Raw genomic sequence first — 16,963 nt, 5'->3', positions numbered from 1 at the left:
AGGATAGGGCGAAATCAACCCACTTGTAGATCCAACACATCGCACGTGATTATGCAGGCAAGTAAAACCACCAGTTTTGACAGCCATACTCTATTTCTACAAGGAGTCAGAAGTTAATAACCATTAAGGTCAACATTATGTATATACCCAAAAAGGACCCATACACATGTGGCCATGAAAAAGGTCTTGGGCCAGCCTAAAACTCAATGTAAATACAAGCTGCACTAGATGTGAGTAGCTGTTTTACTTATATAATAAGACATAAATGAACTTTTAAGATTAAAAGAGAGCTAGCTTCAGACAAGTGACAATGATTAGTACAAAAACAACTCAATCTTAGAATTATTTATGTACATTGCTATAATAATGAGTTCTCATTCTATTGTAAAAGTACAATAGTTGATCTAAAAAGTATGTCCCAAGAAGTAGTAGGAGCATGTGATGTCAAGGACAGTCATTTGCTTAAAGCCAACATAATTCCAAGAAAGGATAGAGTCTTCACCTGCATACATAGAAACAAGACAATGGATATGTTAGCCTTGGATGTGTTTTACAGGTGTCAACGAACTATATGAGTTGTTATCCATGTCCAACTTACAGCTTTTTCAACTTAAAACTATTTTCCAAGGTGTTTATGTATTCCAGTTCTTTGATTTTTATTGTTTTGAAAAAAAGGTTATTATCCCAAAGATTTATGGAAGTACTTATAAGTATGGTTTCTATATAGCCCCATTTTTAATTAGACCTTAAATAGATATTAGCATACATATCATTCTGATCAGAAGAAGGCCACCACCCCTTCTAATGAAAGTGTCTTCACCCCCATATCATCCCATAGATCAGTCTTTCAATATCCAAATTACTTCGCTAGATTCGTCAAGCTCCAACTACTCTAGCTTTTTTAAGTACCATAAAGCCATAAAGTATCCATATCAAAGGCTTCAGATATCTCTCAACAACAAAAAATTCTTGATAGTTTAAGGTATCAAACTTGGCTATGTTATCAAGAAAAAAAAAATCTCACAGGCCCACTGTGGGCATACAGAATCCATCATACCTCAATTTGTATGCCAAATGATAAGAAGACCTACTAAATCTAGTCAACTTAGCCTTAACAAAATTAAAAAAATTATCACGCCCCAGTAAACAAAAAACGTGGCACCCTTCAATTCATTGGTAGCCTGATATGAACTTGGTATCAGATGGAACAAATGTTACATCAAGATATGCAGTCATAAATGCACAAAGTTTAAATAACAATCGCCCTTTGGGGATAGTAGTACCCAATACACCATCACCTTTTCTATGAGTGTCAAGTGTATATTATACCACCTCATTACTTCTCTAAAAAACGAATTTCAAGTAGTGTAGTGTTTAGACAAAGTTCTACCAGAATCATGGCAGTAACCAGTAAACTATTGCGCCATATTGGCAGTCAAAAAATAGCTTTATCAAGAGCAAGAACATCATTTATGCAGGGGTTCCACTAGACCAAACCAAGGTGTAATAAGGTTTTACCCAAAATCCACCAGTGAAGCATAATTTACTATCTATAATACAAACTATCTAACACACTAATCAAGTCAGAGAGAGCCGGCTAATAAACATCATTGAAACTTGTAGGAAAAAATGATGTAGACGTACTTTGTACAAAAAACCGTTAATTCAAATCATACGCACGTAATTTCCAATCACCATTAGCTATAAAATTCAAGGAATATGAATAACCTAACACACTTGAGGTGGTGCAAAGTACTGTAAATTTTTTTCTTAAAACCAACGTGGGATGCCTCCTTGTGTTCAACCATCTCCATAGCCACAGAGTAAGAAAGTGTTCATGCCCTCAAAAACTCTCTTTCATGTACACACATAGAAAACACAAGAGCCAAGGTTAAGTGAGGGGTATAGATTTACCCTCACCTGGTTATAAATACCCAATTTGGTACATGTTCTAAGGAGCCACATTCAAGGAGAATCGTGAATGATCTGGAATCATCACAAGGAGAATAAAATCCGGTGGCAGCCACCAACCTTAATCCAATAGGGGGGGGGTTGTTGGGCTAGGTGTGTTAGGAGTGAATGAAAACGGAGTGGAGCGACACAGAGGAGTGGGAGTAGTAAGCACATCATAGAGAGTGGGGGGGAGAATTAATGTGCAGCTAGCTTCCCTGGGAAGAGAAAGACTCGCGATCCACTTAGGAAGGGACTTTTAGGGAGAGCAAGGGCAACCACCAATTTAGGGAGAGCATCCCACAAAGGATGGAGAAGTCCATGCCTTTTAATGTTTCCAAGGAAAGTTTTTTGAGCAATACCAGGAAGTGGTACTCGTATTTATGTGTGTGTGTGTGTGTAGGTTGGACATTACTAAAAAACATGTGGGTAGGTAGGGCTTGATATGGGCTTGCATCACAGCTTGTGTTAGAAGGAAAGCATAGATCAACTCAAGAAGAGCATATCGACACAAAATGAAACCAAACCTATAAATAAGGCGACATGGGATTGCGAAGGTATAAAGCATTTCACCATCTATACTCTTTATAATGCAACTTAATTTTTTTTCAAAGAGCCTCTCCACGTGCCGCATGTTGGGAAGCTATGAACCTTTGAACTTTTTTTTAGCTTTTAAAACAAGTGATAAAATCACAAGGCCTACCTACGAGATAAAAGATAAGCAAATGTATGAGAAGTGCATAATGTAAAACATGAGCAACTATATGAAGTGTATGTAATGGCTATGAAATTTGTATAGAGAATAGCGTTTACCAACAAGTGATAAAACCACAAGGCCTGTCCTTGGAGAATAAAAATTAGAGAAAATTACTAAAATACCCTTGTAATTTGTGGAAGTTTCCAAAATACCCCTCAAATTTCAAAAAAGTACCCCTATTATATTGGCAAAAAATTTCCCAAATGCCCTGACTCCTTTTCCAAATTTCCCTAATTAACCTCGCAAACATCTCTTAAAACATTTCTTTTTGCAACTCCTCGTAGGAAGAGTGGTTCTCATCAAAAGAAGACGATACCACTAGGATTTTAGATGGTAATTGAGTTTTTTCATATGAAATTGTTCATCGTTTTGAATGCATATGTTTAAGGCATAGACATTCAGAATAGACAAACACGGAAATGAGAATGGAACTAGACTGGAACAGAACACAGAAATTGACAAGAGACTAAATCCGCCATAACTTCCGCTTTCCCATTCCCAAGAAGACACTGATCGACAATTACATAGTTCGAGAATACTAATGGGCAACGCCCTTTCCCAAGAACACCCCTTGGTGTCCCAAAAGTACAAAAGTTAATATTCCAAATTACACTAAGGTAAAACATCCAAAATTCCCTAGGCTTAACACCTGGCACAGCTCGGTGGCTAGAGCCATAGGCTGACCTGGACCCACAATCCCTTGATCAAATAATCTGCTCCCCAGCATCCCCTTCTGCATCTGCCTTTTTTGCTGCAATATCTAAATCCGCCTGCTTTTCCACCTCTGCTTCCACCTGCTTTTCCACTTCCGATTCCACTCCTCCTGCTACAATCAGATCTGGTCCCAAAACATCACTACTCAGCTCCGTTGTCCACTTACTCAAACCCCCTGCATTTAGTTCAATCTCCTTGCTTTTGTTCTTCAACTCCTCCATCTCTGCAACTAGTTTCTCATTCTCCATCTTCAATGCCTCATTCTCCCTCCTGATGCTCTCCTTTCCAGCTAGCTGAAACCAATTCTTGAAGCGGTCTGTTGACACTTCCATATGCTCCCTCCAAAGCCTAGTTGACTTATTCCACATCTCTTGTGCATATTCCAGCACTTCCTGCTTCAAGATATCCGCATCCAAATCAGCTACCAAGATACCTGTCATTCCCTGGTTCTGCAATGCCACCTTTTCCATATCCAGCAATGGAGTTAATCTATTAATCAAAAAAACATTCTCAGTGGTCAAATCAGCCACCTTGTCCCCCAATTCTTTAAATTTCTCATCCACTGCAGTCTTTAGTCCATCTGCCCACCTAGTAAAATCCTCAGCTACACTCAAAACTTCAGCATTTCTTGCCATAGCCTCAACTGTAATCCTCTTAACCTCCTCCTGCAATCTTTCCTTATCCGACCTCTCTTGAAATAACTGCATCCTGACTTTCTGCATTTCCCATTCTGGAATAGCACTACACTTATGTTCCATCTTCTCAGATTTCATCACCCTAAGCGCTGCATCTTGATTCTACAGGAACTCACTCAATTGAGTCAAACTGTTAGCTGCCTTTTCCATAGAGAAAATCCCCCTGGTATCATAACTGTCACTGCTACCTGCTTTAACTTTCAAGCTTTCTAGAGCAGTCTTCTCCGCAGTTCCACCCATTCCTTTCATAAATAGTGTTACCTTCTTGCCTTTGGACTCCGACTTCTTTGATTCTGATTCCATTGTGAAACTGTTCAACTTTGATTCCGACTCCTCCAAACCCTTCCAAGAAACTTTAAAAGGTGATTTGCCTTTTTCACTGTTGGAGACCCCAACAACAACTTCCTTCTCTTACTTCCACATAATATTCCCTCTTCTTTTTCCACATCTTCCACCACTGGTGTCTTCAAACCTGTTGCTACTGACGAAACCTTCAGAACATACTAAAAAATTGCAGCCAAATAAGGTGCTACTCTGCCCACTGCTGGTGTACGACGCCGGTCTCTCTTTCCAGTAAGCTGCATCCAATCATACAAAACTGATGCCCAATCAACCTTAATGCCTCTCTCAACCTGAAACAATGGTGCAAAAGCCTCCTTAGACATGTAGGCAGTCTTCTGTAGAATGCACACCTTTTCCAAATACCAAAACAAATTTGAGGCTCTGATTCCACCCGCATTCTTCACCATATAGTATGCCTTCATCCCAATCGGATTTCCAAATTCCCCCTTCATCTGGGAGTCAGTCACCTTCCTCCCCTTAGCCGGCACAGGTAAACATGGAACTTTGAAGACTTTGGATACCAACTTTGGTGTCAAGTGAACATCTGTTGTAATCATTCCATCACTCTCCTCAATCATGTTCCACTAATGCTCAACGAACTCATTCTCTGCCCATGTATCCCAAGGTAGACATGCAAACTCATAAAGGCCTATGTGCTTGAGCCATACCTGGGTTTCCGCCTCATTTGGGTCAAATGCTGCCACTGCCATCTCCACACTGCCCTGATCACTCAGAGACTCAGCCTCATCACTCTCCACCTCGATGTGCTCTTCATGTTGCCGCGCCTTGAACAAATCCTCCATCGCCATCTTCATCGACCTGGTGTTCGGCATCGATTCTAACGCATCATCCTACATACCTACCATCAGCTTTCCCTTAATATTTTCAGAAAACATCTCGCCCTTCGCTCCGACTTAACAGTCACTGAACTGCGATGTTCACACACTTGGATGTGATCTCCAACTCTTCTCACCACCTTACTCTTATGATGATGAATTTTCTCCTCGATTCGGGCATGCCATGCAAGATTTTTCCAAAAAATATTCGTCCTTAAGTGAGTCACATCAGCAATAAGCGAGTTTTTTGCCTTAAAATGAGTACCCCCACTTATGAGTACCTTTGTACCCTTTTGCCCAATTCCATTGCTCCGACTTTCCTCTTTCCAGACTTCAAATCACACAGTCCGAATTCCAACTTCCAGTCCGCAATCCGAATTCAAAATTCCAGATCCCTTTACAGGTTTTGAATTGCTAGAACAAATTGCCAATTCTGCTTGTGAATATTCCACTGCAACTCACAAAACACCAACTGTTAACAATTTACTGCCAATATCCTTAGCCTTATTGACCATCCACTTGGGAACCTGAGGCACCTTTCCATAAAATTTCTTCAATCTAAATCCATTCACAAGTTTCAAAATCTTTGTTCCGAAGACATCTTTCAACAAAAATGTTCCTTGGCCCTGTTCTGATTCAATCTGATAAGGTCCCAAATATCTCAGCTTCAACTTACCCGGATGTGGTCCCAATTTAGAATTATATAACATCACCCAATCCCCTGAAAAATTTTGAATTTCACCTACCTAGACATCCATGCTTGTCTCCTCTTCTGCCCAACTTCCACCAAATAGGCACTCTGAATTCGATCCTCTTCCAATTTAAGCAGCTCCTTCTGTCTATGAGAAATTGATTCCTCTAGACTTAACTTATGCTGAACTGACAACCTCAAGCTTGGAATTACATAGTCCATTGGCACCACAGCTTCAATCCCAAACACCAATTTGAAAGGTGTCATTCCAGTCGCCACCTTAAAAGCCGTCCGAAAAACCCATAGTGCTGAATCCAGCTTATCATCCCAAGCTGATTTGTTTGCCGACACAATCTTCTTCAAAATTCTCATCAGCACTTTATTAGAGATTTCTGCTTGCCCATTTGTTTGCGGATGATATGGAGTAGATTTCTTATGCAAAATTATATGTCTGGATGTCAACTCCTGAATCACAGAATTCAAAAAGTGTGTTCCCTGATCCGTCACCAACTCAATAGGACATCCAAATCTTGTCATAATGGTTTTATATAGAAACCGTGCCACACTTGCTGCTTTATTATCTCTCAAAGCCACCGCTTCCACCCATTTGGTAGAATAATCTGTTGCAACAAGAATATATCTGGAACCCGTCCTCTTTGCCCATGGTTTTATTGGGCCTACAAAATCCATTCCCCACTTCTGAAATGGTTCTAATGGCAAGACTGGATGATCCTGCATCCTATCCCCTTGTGTAGGCTGGCCCATCTTCTGACATTGAACACATTCCTTGGCAAAACTATGTGCATCCTTCAAGAACAAAGGCCACCAAAGTCCAGCTTGTAAAATTTTTGACCTGTAATTTTCCCTGAGAAATGTTCTCTAGCTGATCCCCAATGTGCCTCCTGCAACACTGCTTTCTGCTCTTCATTTGGAACACATTGTTGTATAATCTGACCTGCCCCTCTTCTATATAATGCTCCAGCTATAATCAGAAATGGTATGCTCCTCAATGCAAACTTCTTCCTCTGATCCGGAGACATTGTCGAAGGTAAAACTCCATCTGTCAGAAATTGAACCATCTGATCATGCTAATTATCAAAAAACTGTCCTTCCACACGGAACAATCCACATCAGGCAATTTATCCGATACTCCTGGTAATTCCTCCTTATGTTCCAATCTGCTGAGGTAATTCGCCACTGCATGCTGAGTTCCTGGAGTATGAACAACTATGTAATTGAATTCTTGCAACATGAGCATCCACCTTGCTAATCTGCCTTCCAATTTTGGCTTCTTTACAAGAAACAATAAATCTTGATGATCCACATGAAAAACCACTTTATTCCCTAGCAGATAATGTCGAAATTTTTCCAAAGCAAAAATCATTCCCAAAGCTTCCCTTTCCGTAACTGTGTAATTCTTCTCCGGTGCTCTCAACATTCTACTAGCATAATAAAACTATCCCTTAATCTTCTCCTGCATTAAAACAGCTGCTACTGCCATGTCAAAAGCATCAACATACACATGAAACGGCAATTCCCAATTTGGTGGTTCAAGTATAGGTGAAACCACCAACATCTTTTTGATAATCTGAAAATCCTTTTCTTGAGTTTCTACCCAAACAAATCCACTTCCTTCTTGGTCAAATGACTAAGTGGTGCGCTCACATACGCCAAATACCGTAAATACCTACCATGCTATTTGAGATGTCCAACAAACCACATCACTGCCTTCAAATTTTCTGGAGCTACAGCTTTCTGAATTGCACTAATCTTGTCCCCATCAATCAACATTCCTTCTTGAGAGATGATATGTCCCAACAATTTTTCCTTCTCTACTGCTATTGCACACTTTTGGGGATTAAGTGACATCCGAAACATCCTACATCTTTCAAAACACTTCCTCCAATATTCCAGTGTAAGGTCCCCAACCCGCCTATACCGAGATTGGGATGGGATCCTTGGCAGGTCTCTAGGTCTGATAAAAATCAGAGTCTCTAAACAAGAAGAATCCAAGGAATAGACCTTTACCATTGACAATGGCTTGGGTCTATAGCCTTAGAAGCAGACCTAGTCCTGTCCCGCAGTGGAAACGGGACAACGTATTAAATTTCTGAAAAACTATTTCGGCCCTATAACTGCCACAATTGGGCTAAGGTATCCTCAACCAACGCTTTTTTCCCCTAACAGATGTGAGGGCACAGCCGCCGCTGGTGGACTCCTCTTCCAAGTGAAGAAATTTTCTAAATGTTTTAGTGCGCGGGAATGGATAGTTACCTGACTAATCAGGTCCACCCGTCCATGATTGAAAACCTTAGTCAATCTCCACTTACCACCCCGCACTCACACAAAATTAATTTATTATTTAATTACTACCACATTCTTATCACAATTAAAATAATGATTCCTTTTATCCTTCATAACAGAATTTTCTCAAAACAGCCCTTGAAAACAGTATTGAAAACATTCTTTTAGAAAACAGACATCTTTAAACTTAAGACAGGGTACTGCCAATCAAAACATTGTCCATAATAACCATGACCAGTACTCTTCTTGTCTCAAGACCACCTAAGGGTGAAAAACGACACCCATTCCTTATTCAAATCCGGAGTGGATTAAACCCCCACCCAAGGTTCCGGGTGCCCATACACCAAACCAGTTGCCCATACAATCGGGCGGCTCCCCTAGGATAAAAAACGGTATCCTAACTTATGTAGAAACATCAAGACATGACACAGAGTAGAAACTCATCGTTCATGGGGGTAACCGGCTTATCCGTGGCTAGAAAGCCAATCATTATCATCAAAATATACCAAGGAGTCGGAGGTGTCTTGAGACAAGCTGTCTTAAGGATGATCAATCATATCTTTCCTGTAACATTTAATGGCCTAAAAACTTGTGTGTAGCGGAAATTAGCATGAACATAGTGGGCATTTCATTAGAATAGATTCCTAATGAGAATTACAAGAGTGCTTGGGTGGAGAGAGCAACAAAAAGCATAACACCGAGTTAGATAGCATGAACAATACTTTCAAAAGAGAGAAATTAAGCTATTGACAACAATTGAGGACTAGATTTGCATGGATCCGGTCCCCCCTCCAAAAAGGCTTTGTATTATGGTTTCTCCCATCAAGAGAGACATTGTACAATACAATTCTTTGTGTTCCTTCAAGACTAGCTAGTGCAATGAAGATGAAAGCTTCATGCACTAAGCAAAACACTTAGCAAACACAACATCATTATCCCCGGTCTCAGACCCAAGACCTCACACACCTTCGAAAATTGTTAGAGATAGCAGGGTATGACAGTAGATTGAGAGGAAGATGGAGTATCTTACGAGAAATATGTACATCTCCTCACATAATCACTCATATTAGCATAGCTTAGCTTCATAATTAGCATGGTAGAGGAGATGAGCATGCATTGAAGCTTGGCTCTTGGTTGGATTTGCATCCACATGCCAAGAGTGTGTCGATGTAGGCTTGTATCTCACAAGCTTGAAGTAGGTGATGAGCTCTCCATTAAAGCTTGGGAAGAGATAGTCTTTTTCTTTCTTCTCACATAGACTGTGAGAGTGTGTGTGTGATAATGCCTTGCAAAAATCAGCCCCCTCTCTCTCTTGGGCGAGCCCTCTTGCTATCCTCCCATTGGACCTCCCCACGGCTAGCCAATGACTATTAAGCAGCATAAGTGATAGCCTTCTGACATGTGTCCCCCTTTCCCCTTTTGTGAGAGCTTTAGGTAATTTCATAATTCAACTAAACTCTCATTGGACCCCTTTGCCTCCTGGCCAATAGGAATCAGGCAAGCCATTGGGCTGTTGAATGCTCATTGGACCCCTTGGGAGACTGTCCAATAGTCTTCTAGAGGACTTAATTCTCATTGGTTCTTTTATAAAGTGTTTTTAAATTAATTAAACTAGATTTACTCTAGCCTAATTCTCATTGTTCCACCTCCAAGGCCATCCAATAGGAATCGGGTACACCTTGTGGGCATCTGGCCTAGGGAGCTACCATGTGTCCCTCATTCCCTTTGTGTAAAGGGAGCTTGTGTGTGTGTGTGTGTGTGTGTGTGTGTGTGGCTTTCTCTCTCATCCCCTACATGCAAGGCCTCGCCCCCTCCCAAGTAGGGATTGCAAAGAATTTTTTGTACACACACAAAGCATCCAATTCCCTTAAGGCTGACCTTTGGACACAACCTTTGAATTTTGGAACCTTAGCATTTTGGAAGTCTTAATGGGCTGAACCTTAGGGTCTTTTTAGCCCATTGTTGCACATGGATCTTTTGCAGATGGCCCTCCCTTTGGATCCCTATTTTCCCTCCTTTGGATCCCTACTGTGGCCGGGTCTGCTAGCTTAACCAATATTCTAGCTTTTTTTCTCCCCTGGCACTTCCCCATATTAAATGATCAGTTTAACACGAGAAAATCATTTAGGAGAATTAGATATTGATTATTATGACATTACCTCTCTCTTGAAATCATAGTCGTCCTCGACTATGGTGTAGAGAAGATAAAGCATATTCATGAGTCCTTTTCTTAGCGGGTAGAGGATCCCTATGTTACCCTACGACATCATTGCACAATGGATGACTAGTCCATTTGGCGCTTGAGAGCATGAGGCTGCCGCAAGCATGTCTGCACATTAGTCCTATAAGTCTTCCATAGTAGAGTGACAAGCTCTACTTGGTGTTTGGGAGACGTCGTCTCCGCAAACTTGATCTAAGCATGCATACTACTTCATTTGTGTGCACAATAAAGAAAAGAGAGTCCTATAAGACAAAAACTTTGTTCATTTTTAACATTTTGTACATTTGCTTACTCTTGGGAAGCATTGTAAGCATTGACAAGGTTTAGGTTATCCTTTAATTGTATGCCTTGCATCCACCTAGCATCTTCAAAATAATAATTCTTAAAGTTAATAAGATATCGTCGGATAGTCTTACCGCCTCTTAATACCTTGTCTTCATGTCGGAGAATGGACTCGGGCTGCAACACCTCCTCTTGGTCCTGGATCTCCGGTGGGTCTTCAATAGTTGATTCTTGAGGTGGCTCTCCTTTGTAAGGCTTTAATAGGCTCACATGGAAAGCATTGTGTATGAGCCAATGATTGGGCAACTTGAGTTGATAGGCCATCTCATTGATTGGCCTAAGAATCTGGAAGGGACCATAGTACCTTTTTGCTAGTTTAGCATAGTACTTTTGGTGTCCCGTAGGATTCTTGCCCGTCGTGTGCCTTAATCGAACCTTGGGAAAATTTAATAAGACCCAATCATTTTCTTTAAAGGCTTGGGCTCTTCTGTGCTTGTCAGCAGCAACCTTTTGCCTTTGCTGTGAGATAGAGATAGCATCCTTAATCTTTTGAAAAGATTCTTGTAGGTCTCGGCTATACTCATCTGCAGCGAAGATCTTCCCATGTACCTTAAGTAGCAAGGGACTTTTTTATCTTTCCTCAATCACCTCGAAAGGTGCTTTTCGCGTGGAAGTATGTACAATGTTATTGTAAGAATACTCCACTAAGGGTAAGTGCTTCTCCCATTGGGATATTTGATCTACTTCCATTACATAGGCTTTTAGTAGATCGAGAATTTTTAGGTTATCTATTTCACTTTGGCCATCCGTTTGTGGATGATAGGCCAAAGAGAAGTTTAGCCTTGTCCCTAAATTCTCAAAGAGACCCTTCCAGAAATTACTGGTCATTCTAGGATCTCTATCCGACACTCTGGACATTGGCAAGCCATGGTACTTGAAAATTTGTGAAATGAAGAGGGTTTCCATTTGATGGGCTTTGATAGTCTTTTTGACAGGTATAAAATGCGCTTGTTTACTGAACCTATCTACTATCGTCCATATTCCCGTATTCCCATGGATAGACTTAGGCAATCCAAAGATAAAATCCATGGATATGCTCTCCCATGGTGAATTAGGGATTGGCAAGGGTTGAAGCAATCCAAGTTGCTTCCCTCTATCAAATTTTGTCTTTTGGCATACCATACATTTAGAAACATACTCTTGTATGTTCACTTTCATGGTAGGCCAATAGAAATATGTTTCAATTCCCTTTAAGGTAGACTGAATCCCTCTATGCCCCGCATAAGGTGGAGCATGAGATTCATACATTACTTTCTCACGTAGTGAGTTAGTAACACATAGTCTATTGCCATAGAGAAGATAACCATCTTGTAAAGTAAATGGTTCTTCTTTCTTCCCTAATGCAAGGGTTGAAATCACATCTCTAAAATCGGGATCAATAGCATACTCATCTATCATTGAAGATAGATCATTGTGAGTTGCTATGGAAACCGCATTCACTCTCGGCCGTCTTGAGAGTGCATCAGCTACTTGATTATGCTTGCCAGCAATGTGAGCATTATGAAAATGAAATTGTGAAAGGAAATTTTCCCACCTCATTTGTTTGTCGGAGAGCTTGGTCTGCATCATGAAGTACTTAAGACTTTGATGATCCATTCGCAGAATGAAAGGATTCCCCAATAAATAGTGCTTCCATGAGTCTAAGGCATGTAGAACTGCAAGGAGTTCCTTTTCATATATGCCTAGAGCTTGCTCAACAGGGTCGAGCCTTCGACTCTCATAGCCTATGGTGTGCCCTTCTTGGAGCAAAACAGCTCCAAGGAAATCACCACAAGCATCACATTGGACCTCAAATGGTTTTGAGAGATCCGGTAGTGTAAGCACAGGTTGAGGGATAAGCTTTTCTTTAAGCTTTTTGAAACCATTGTTCTCCTTAGCAGACCATGTATACCTAACGCTTTTCTTTGTTAGGTCATGTAATGGTCCCGCAATTTGTGAGAACTTTTCTATGAAGCGTCTATAGTATGCACACATACCTATAAAGCTTCTTAGTTCATGAAGATTCCTTGGTTTAGGCCATCCTTTTATTACCTCTATCTTTGATGGATCCATTTGGATGCCATCTTGAGAGATAATGTGACCTAAATATTGAATCTCTTGCAAGAAAAATTCACTTTTCTTGCAATTAACATAAAGTTTATTCTCTCTCAAAACTTGAAATATTATCTAGAGGTGTTGCTTGTGTTCGTCTAATGAATTAGAGTAGATGATAATATCATTAAAGAACACTCCAGTGAAGGTTCGATAAGGCCTGAACAGCTTCTCCATCAAGCGGTTGAATGTGGTGGGTGCATTGGTCAAGCCAAAAGGCATGACAATGTATCCGTAAAGACCAAATGTGGTGCGAAATGCGGTCCTTACAATGTCTTGATCAACTATCCTTATTTGATGATAGCCACTTTTTAGGTCAATCCTACTGAAGTAGGTCGATCCTTGTAGCTTATCAAATAGGTCTTCTACCCGTGGAACGGGAAACCTATTCTTGATAGTGATCCTATTTAGTGCTCTATAGTCGACACACATACGATATGTGCCGTCTTTATTTTGTACTAATAGCACAGGTGAGCAAAATGGAGATGAGCTAGGCCTAACCATGCCCTTCTCAACTAACTCATGCACTTGCCGCATAATCTCCTCTTGTTGAGCTTGAGAAACTCTATAAGGAGGTTTGTTAGGCGGTGAACTTCCTGGAAGAAGTTCAATTGCATGGTCATCATTACCTCGTTTACGAGGTATCTCACAAGGGATGTCGTCAATAAAAACATCTTGAAACCCCTTGAGAAAATTGCATAACTCTAATTCCTTTTGGTTGCTTTTATTTTCTTTTGCTAAAGCATTAGCTTCATTTTGAGAATCCTTAACAAAAATCATATACACGGAAATAGAGCTCTTTATTGACTTGTTGAAAGCTGGTGTATGTACAATGGGGATAGTGTTACACATTTCCTTAGCATCTATATACATGTCTTTTTCCTTGAACTTAAAGGAGATTCTCATTTTACAAAATTTAAGATTGGCAGCCAGGCGGTCAAACCATGGTGCCCCTAGGATTACATCCTCATGCCTGAGAGGAGAGATAAAGAAGTCCTCTTTGTCGACATAGACTTGGACATGAAGCATCAATTTCTTGATTAAGGGAGTGACTGAAGCTTCTTACCCCTTGAAGGCACTGTCTACGGGTAGGACATCTCCCATCTCGTAAGCTTGTATGCCTAGCTTGGTGGGCAAGTCTATAGATATAAAATTGTGAGTAGAACCAGGGTGAAAGAGAATAAAAGCATCATGTTCTCTTACCTTTCCCCAAGCATGGCATAGAGGAGATCCTTTGTGGTTAGTTTGGTGAGTCTCCTCCTCTTGGATTTCAACCAAGGAAGCTCTAGGAGGATCTTGGCGGTTGTTCTTTTGGGGACAAACGCAGTACGCATGCCCTTGTTCGCCGCACTTGAAACACCGGTTATCCTTGCGATAACGCTCAAGCTCTTCAGGAGAGAGTTTGTTTTTACCTTTGTAAACTCCCTTCTCTTTAGCTTTGTTGGAGTTCCCTTAGGAGACTTTTGGACATTGTCATTCCCCTTAGGCTCGTTGGAACCCTTGTTTTCCGTGGGCTTATTATTTCTTTTAGCCCCCGTTTGGAAATTGATTCGAGAGGCCACCATAGTATGGTGTATTACCGCCGATATGGTACGTGGCCTTTGGGAGTTGACATACTCCGCCATTTCTTTGGTTAAGCCCACACAAAATTGTTGCTTTTGCTCTCCAAAATCCTACTTTTTGAAGACAGTGGCTTTGAGTTGTAAGTCCCAAAACTTGTCTACATATTTGTGGATGGATTCATAGGGAGAGATCTTTAAGCTTCGCCATTCGGTGAGTACTTTGTCTTTGGCATCGGTGGCCAAAAACTGCTTCATAATGGAAGCTCTTAAAGATTTCCATGTTCGTGGAGCTTCACCGTTGGCTCGTAGGCTAGACCACCATTGCCTGGCGGACTTTTGAAAGTGCATAGCTACATGGCGTAGCTTAGAGGACTCCGTGAAGCCCTCATCTCCAAACGCCGCATCGAACTGTTGGATAAAGTCCAAGACTTTGTCCGTAGCACCAAAGGTGCCATCATAGGTAAGGAAAGAGATGCTCTTCCCTCCCTCTTGGAACTTCTTCAGCTTGGATGACCTCTTCCATGCGGCATAGGATTTCCTATGGCCTCTTCTTTTGATGGTTCAAAGGTTGCACCATCACTTTCTTCAGAAGGTGAAGAATTTGAAGAAGGTGGAGAAGAGGGTGACCTCTTTCTCGCCTTTTTCTTGTCTTGATCTTCATCGTCTTCACCATCACTTTCAATAAGAGGAAGAGGATGAAGAAGACGGAGAAGAGGGTGTCCTCTTTCTTGCCTTTTTCTTCTCTTGCTTTTTATCATCCCTCTTTGAATTATGGTGTGGAGAAGAGTGTGATGGTCTTTTCCGCTTTGGTGGTGATGGAAAGCGTTTAGCCCGCCGTCTTTGTGGAGCCATCTCCGCCGAGGTGGCGGGAGACTCACTTATTTCTCGTTCCTTCGGTGGAGGCTCTTGAGTTCTCTTTGGGAAGGAGATCCATCATCAAGAAGTAAATTCTTGAGCCCTTCGTATGGATTCTCTTCTTCTTCCCGAATCGGAGAGAGACCTCTTTTGGGAGTCTCACAAGGAGGCTTCCTAGGTGTTCTCTCGTCATGGTGATGAGCTTGGAGAATCCCGTGAGCACGGAGCTGTCGTTGCACTTCACTTTAGAGAGATGGATTGCCCATGGCTTGTTGAAGCCTAGAAACAAAATAGTTAACAAGCATCGTAGCATCATTAGTAGCTTGCTCATTAGTAGAATCAAAGTTATCAACATTAATTTCACTCTCTTTACTATTGTCAGCCATTCTAACAACTTTTAGGTGTAAACTTTTTAGGTGTACTTTGGCACTTCAAGCCCTAGTTGCTACTCCTCTTTACCCCTTTAGAAAAATCACTCAAGCTACTATACCCGTGGCTCAAACACCATTAATTCCAAGGAATAGAAGAGAGGGTCTTTCAACACCAAAACAGCACCGGCTCCTGTCAAGCCCCGTAGCTCTCGACGGTGATGCCCCGTTAACTCCACTATTAAGACCATAGCTCTCGACGGTGATGCCCCGTTAACTGCACGAAGGCAGGCACACTGCAAGGCTGAAAAATCCCTATTCTACTTACTCACAGACAATTAATAATACCAACCATTTATAGCTAGCTTGAGGACCTCCCTTCTTGAGCAAGAAAAGAGAAACCTTGTGCTCTGATACCAATGTAACATTTAATGGCCTAAAAACTTGTGTGTAGCAGAAATTAGCATGAACATAGTGGGCATTTCATTAGAATAGATTCCTAATGAGAATTACAAGAGTGCTTGGGTGGAGAGAGCAACAAAAAGCATAACACCGAGTTAGATAGCATGAACAATACTTTCAAAAGAGAGAGAAATTAAGCTATTGACAACAATTGAGGACCGGATTTGCATGGAGCCGGTCCCCCCTCCAAAAAGGCTTTGTATTATGGTTTCTCCCATCAAGAGAGACATTGTACAATATAATTCTTTGTGTTCCTTCAAGACTAGCTAGTGCAATGAAGATGAAAGCTTCATGCACTAAGCAAAACACTTAGCAAACACAACATCATTATCCCCGGTCTAAGACCCAAGACCTCACACACCTTCGAAGATGGTGAGGGCTAGCAGGGTATGAGAGTAGATTGAGAGGAAGAAGGAGTATCTTACGAGAAAGATGTACATCTCCTCACATAATCACTCATATTAGCATAGCTTAGCTTCGTAATTAGCATGGTAGAGGAGAGGAGCATGCATTGAAGCTTGGCTCTTGGTTGGATTTGCATCCACATGCCAAGAGTGTGTCGATGTAGGCTTCTATCTCACGAGCTTGGAGTAGGTGATGAGCTCTCCATTAAAGCTTGGGAAGAGATAGTCTTTTTCTTTCTTCTCACATAGACTGTGTGGGAGTGTGTGTGTGTGTGATAATTCCTTGCAAAAATCAGCCCCCTCTCTCTCTTGGGCGAGCCCTCTTGATAATTGCTCTTGCTATCCTCCCATTGGACCTCCCCACGGCTA

At 41.3% G+C, this 16,963-nt stretch overlaps 1 protein-coding gene across 1 annotated transcript; it reads right to left on the bottom strand.

The window, feature by feature from the left end:
• Positions 1–5,691: 5,691 nt before the first annotated feature.
• LOC147436911 (uncharacterized) lies at positions 5,692–7,064 on the bottom strand. Its single transcript, XM_086486491.1, has 5 exons — positions 6,839–7,064; positions 6,460–6,605; positions 6,076–6,342; positions 5,822–5,935; positions 5,692–5,745 (listed from the first exon to the last, which is right to left on the bottom strand). Exons 1-5 carry the CDS (start codon positions 7,062–7,064, stop codon positions 5,692–5,694), a joined length of 807 nt encoding a protein of 268 aa, XP_086342617.1.
• Between the last annotated feature and the right edge of the window lie 9,899 nt (positions 7,065–16,963).

The sequence above is a fragment of the Adiantum capillus-veneris genome, chromosome 17 (assembly GCF_014529385.1).
Source record: "Adiantum capillus-veneris isolate H3 chromosome 17, ASM1452938v2, whole genome shotgun sequence".
Lineage (NCBI taxonomy): Eukaryota > Viridiplantae > Streptophyta > Polypodiopsida > Polypodiales > Pteridaceae > Adiantum > Adiantum capillus-veneris.
This window is presented reverse-complemented; position numbering and strand designations above follow the sequence as displayed.

What these genes read in the sequence shown, in the direction of transcription:
- LOC147436911 (XM_086486491.1), bottom strand. Translation starts at nt 7,064, where the DNA reads ATGGTTCAATTTCTGACAGATGGAGTTTTACCTTCGACAATGTCTCCG. An exon ending in AGAGTGCCTATTTGGTGGAA is followed by an intron (nt 5,936 to 6,075) that starts GTTGGGCAGAAG and finishes GGACCTTATCAG; the next exon opens with ATTGAATCAGAACAGGGCCA. An exon ending in TTTATGGAAAGGTGCCTCAG is followed by an intron (nt 5,746 to 5,821) that starts GTTCCCAAGTGG and finishes TGTGAGTTGCAG; the next exon opens with TGGAATATTCACAAGCAGAA.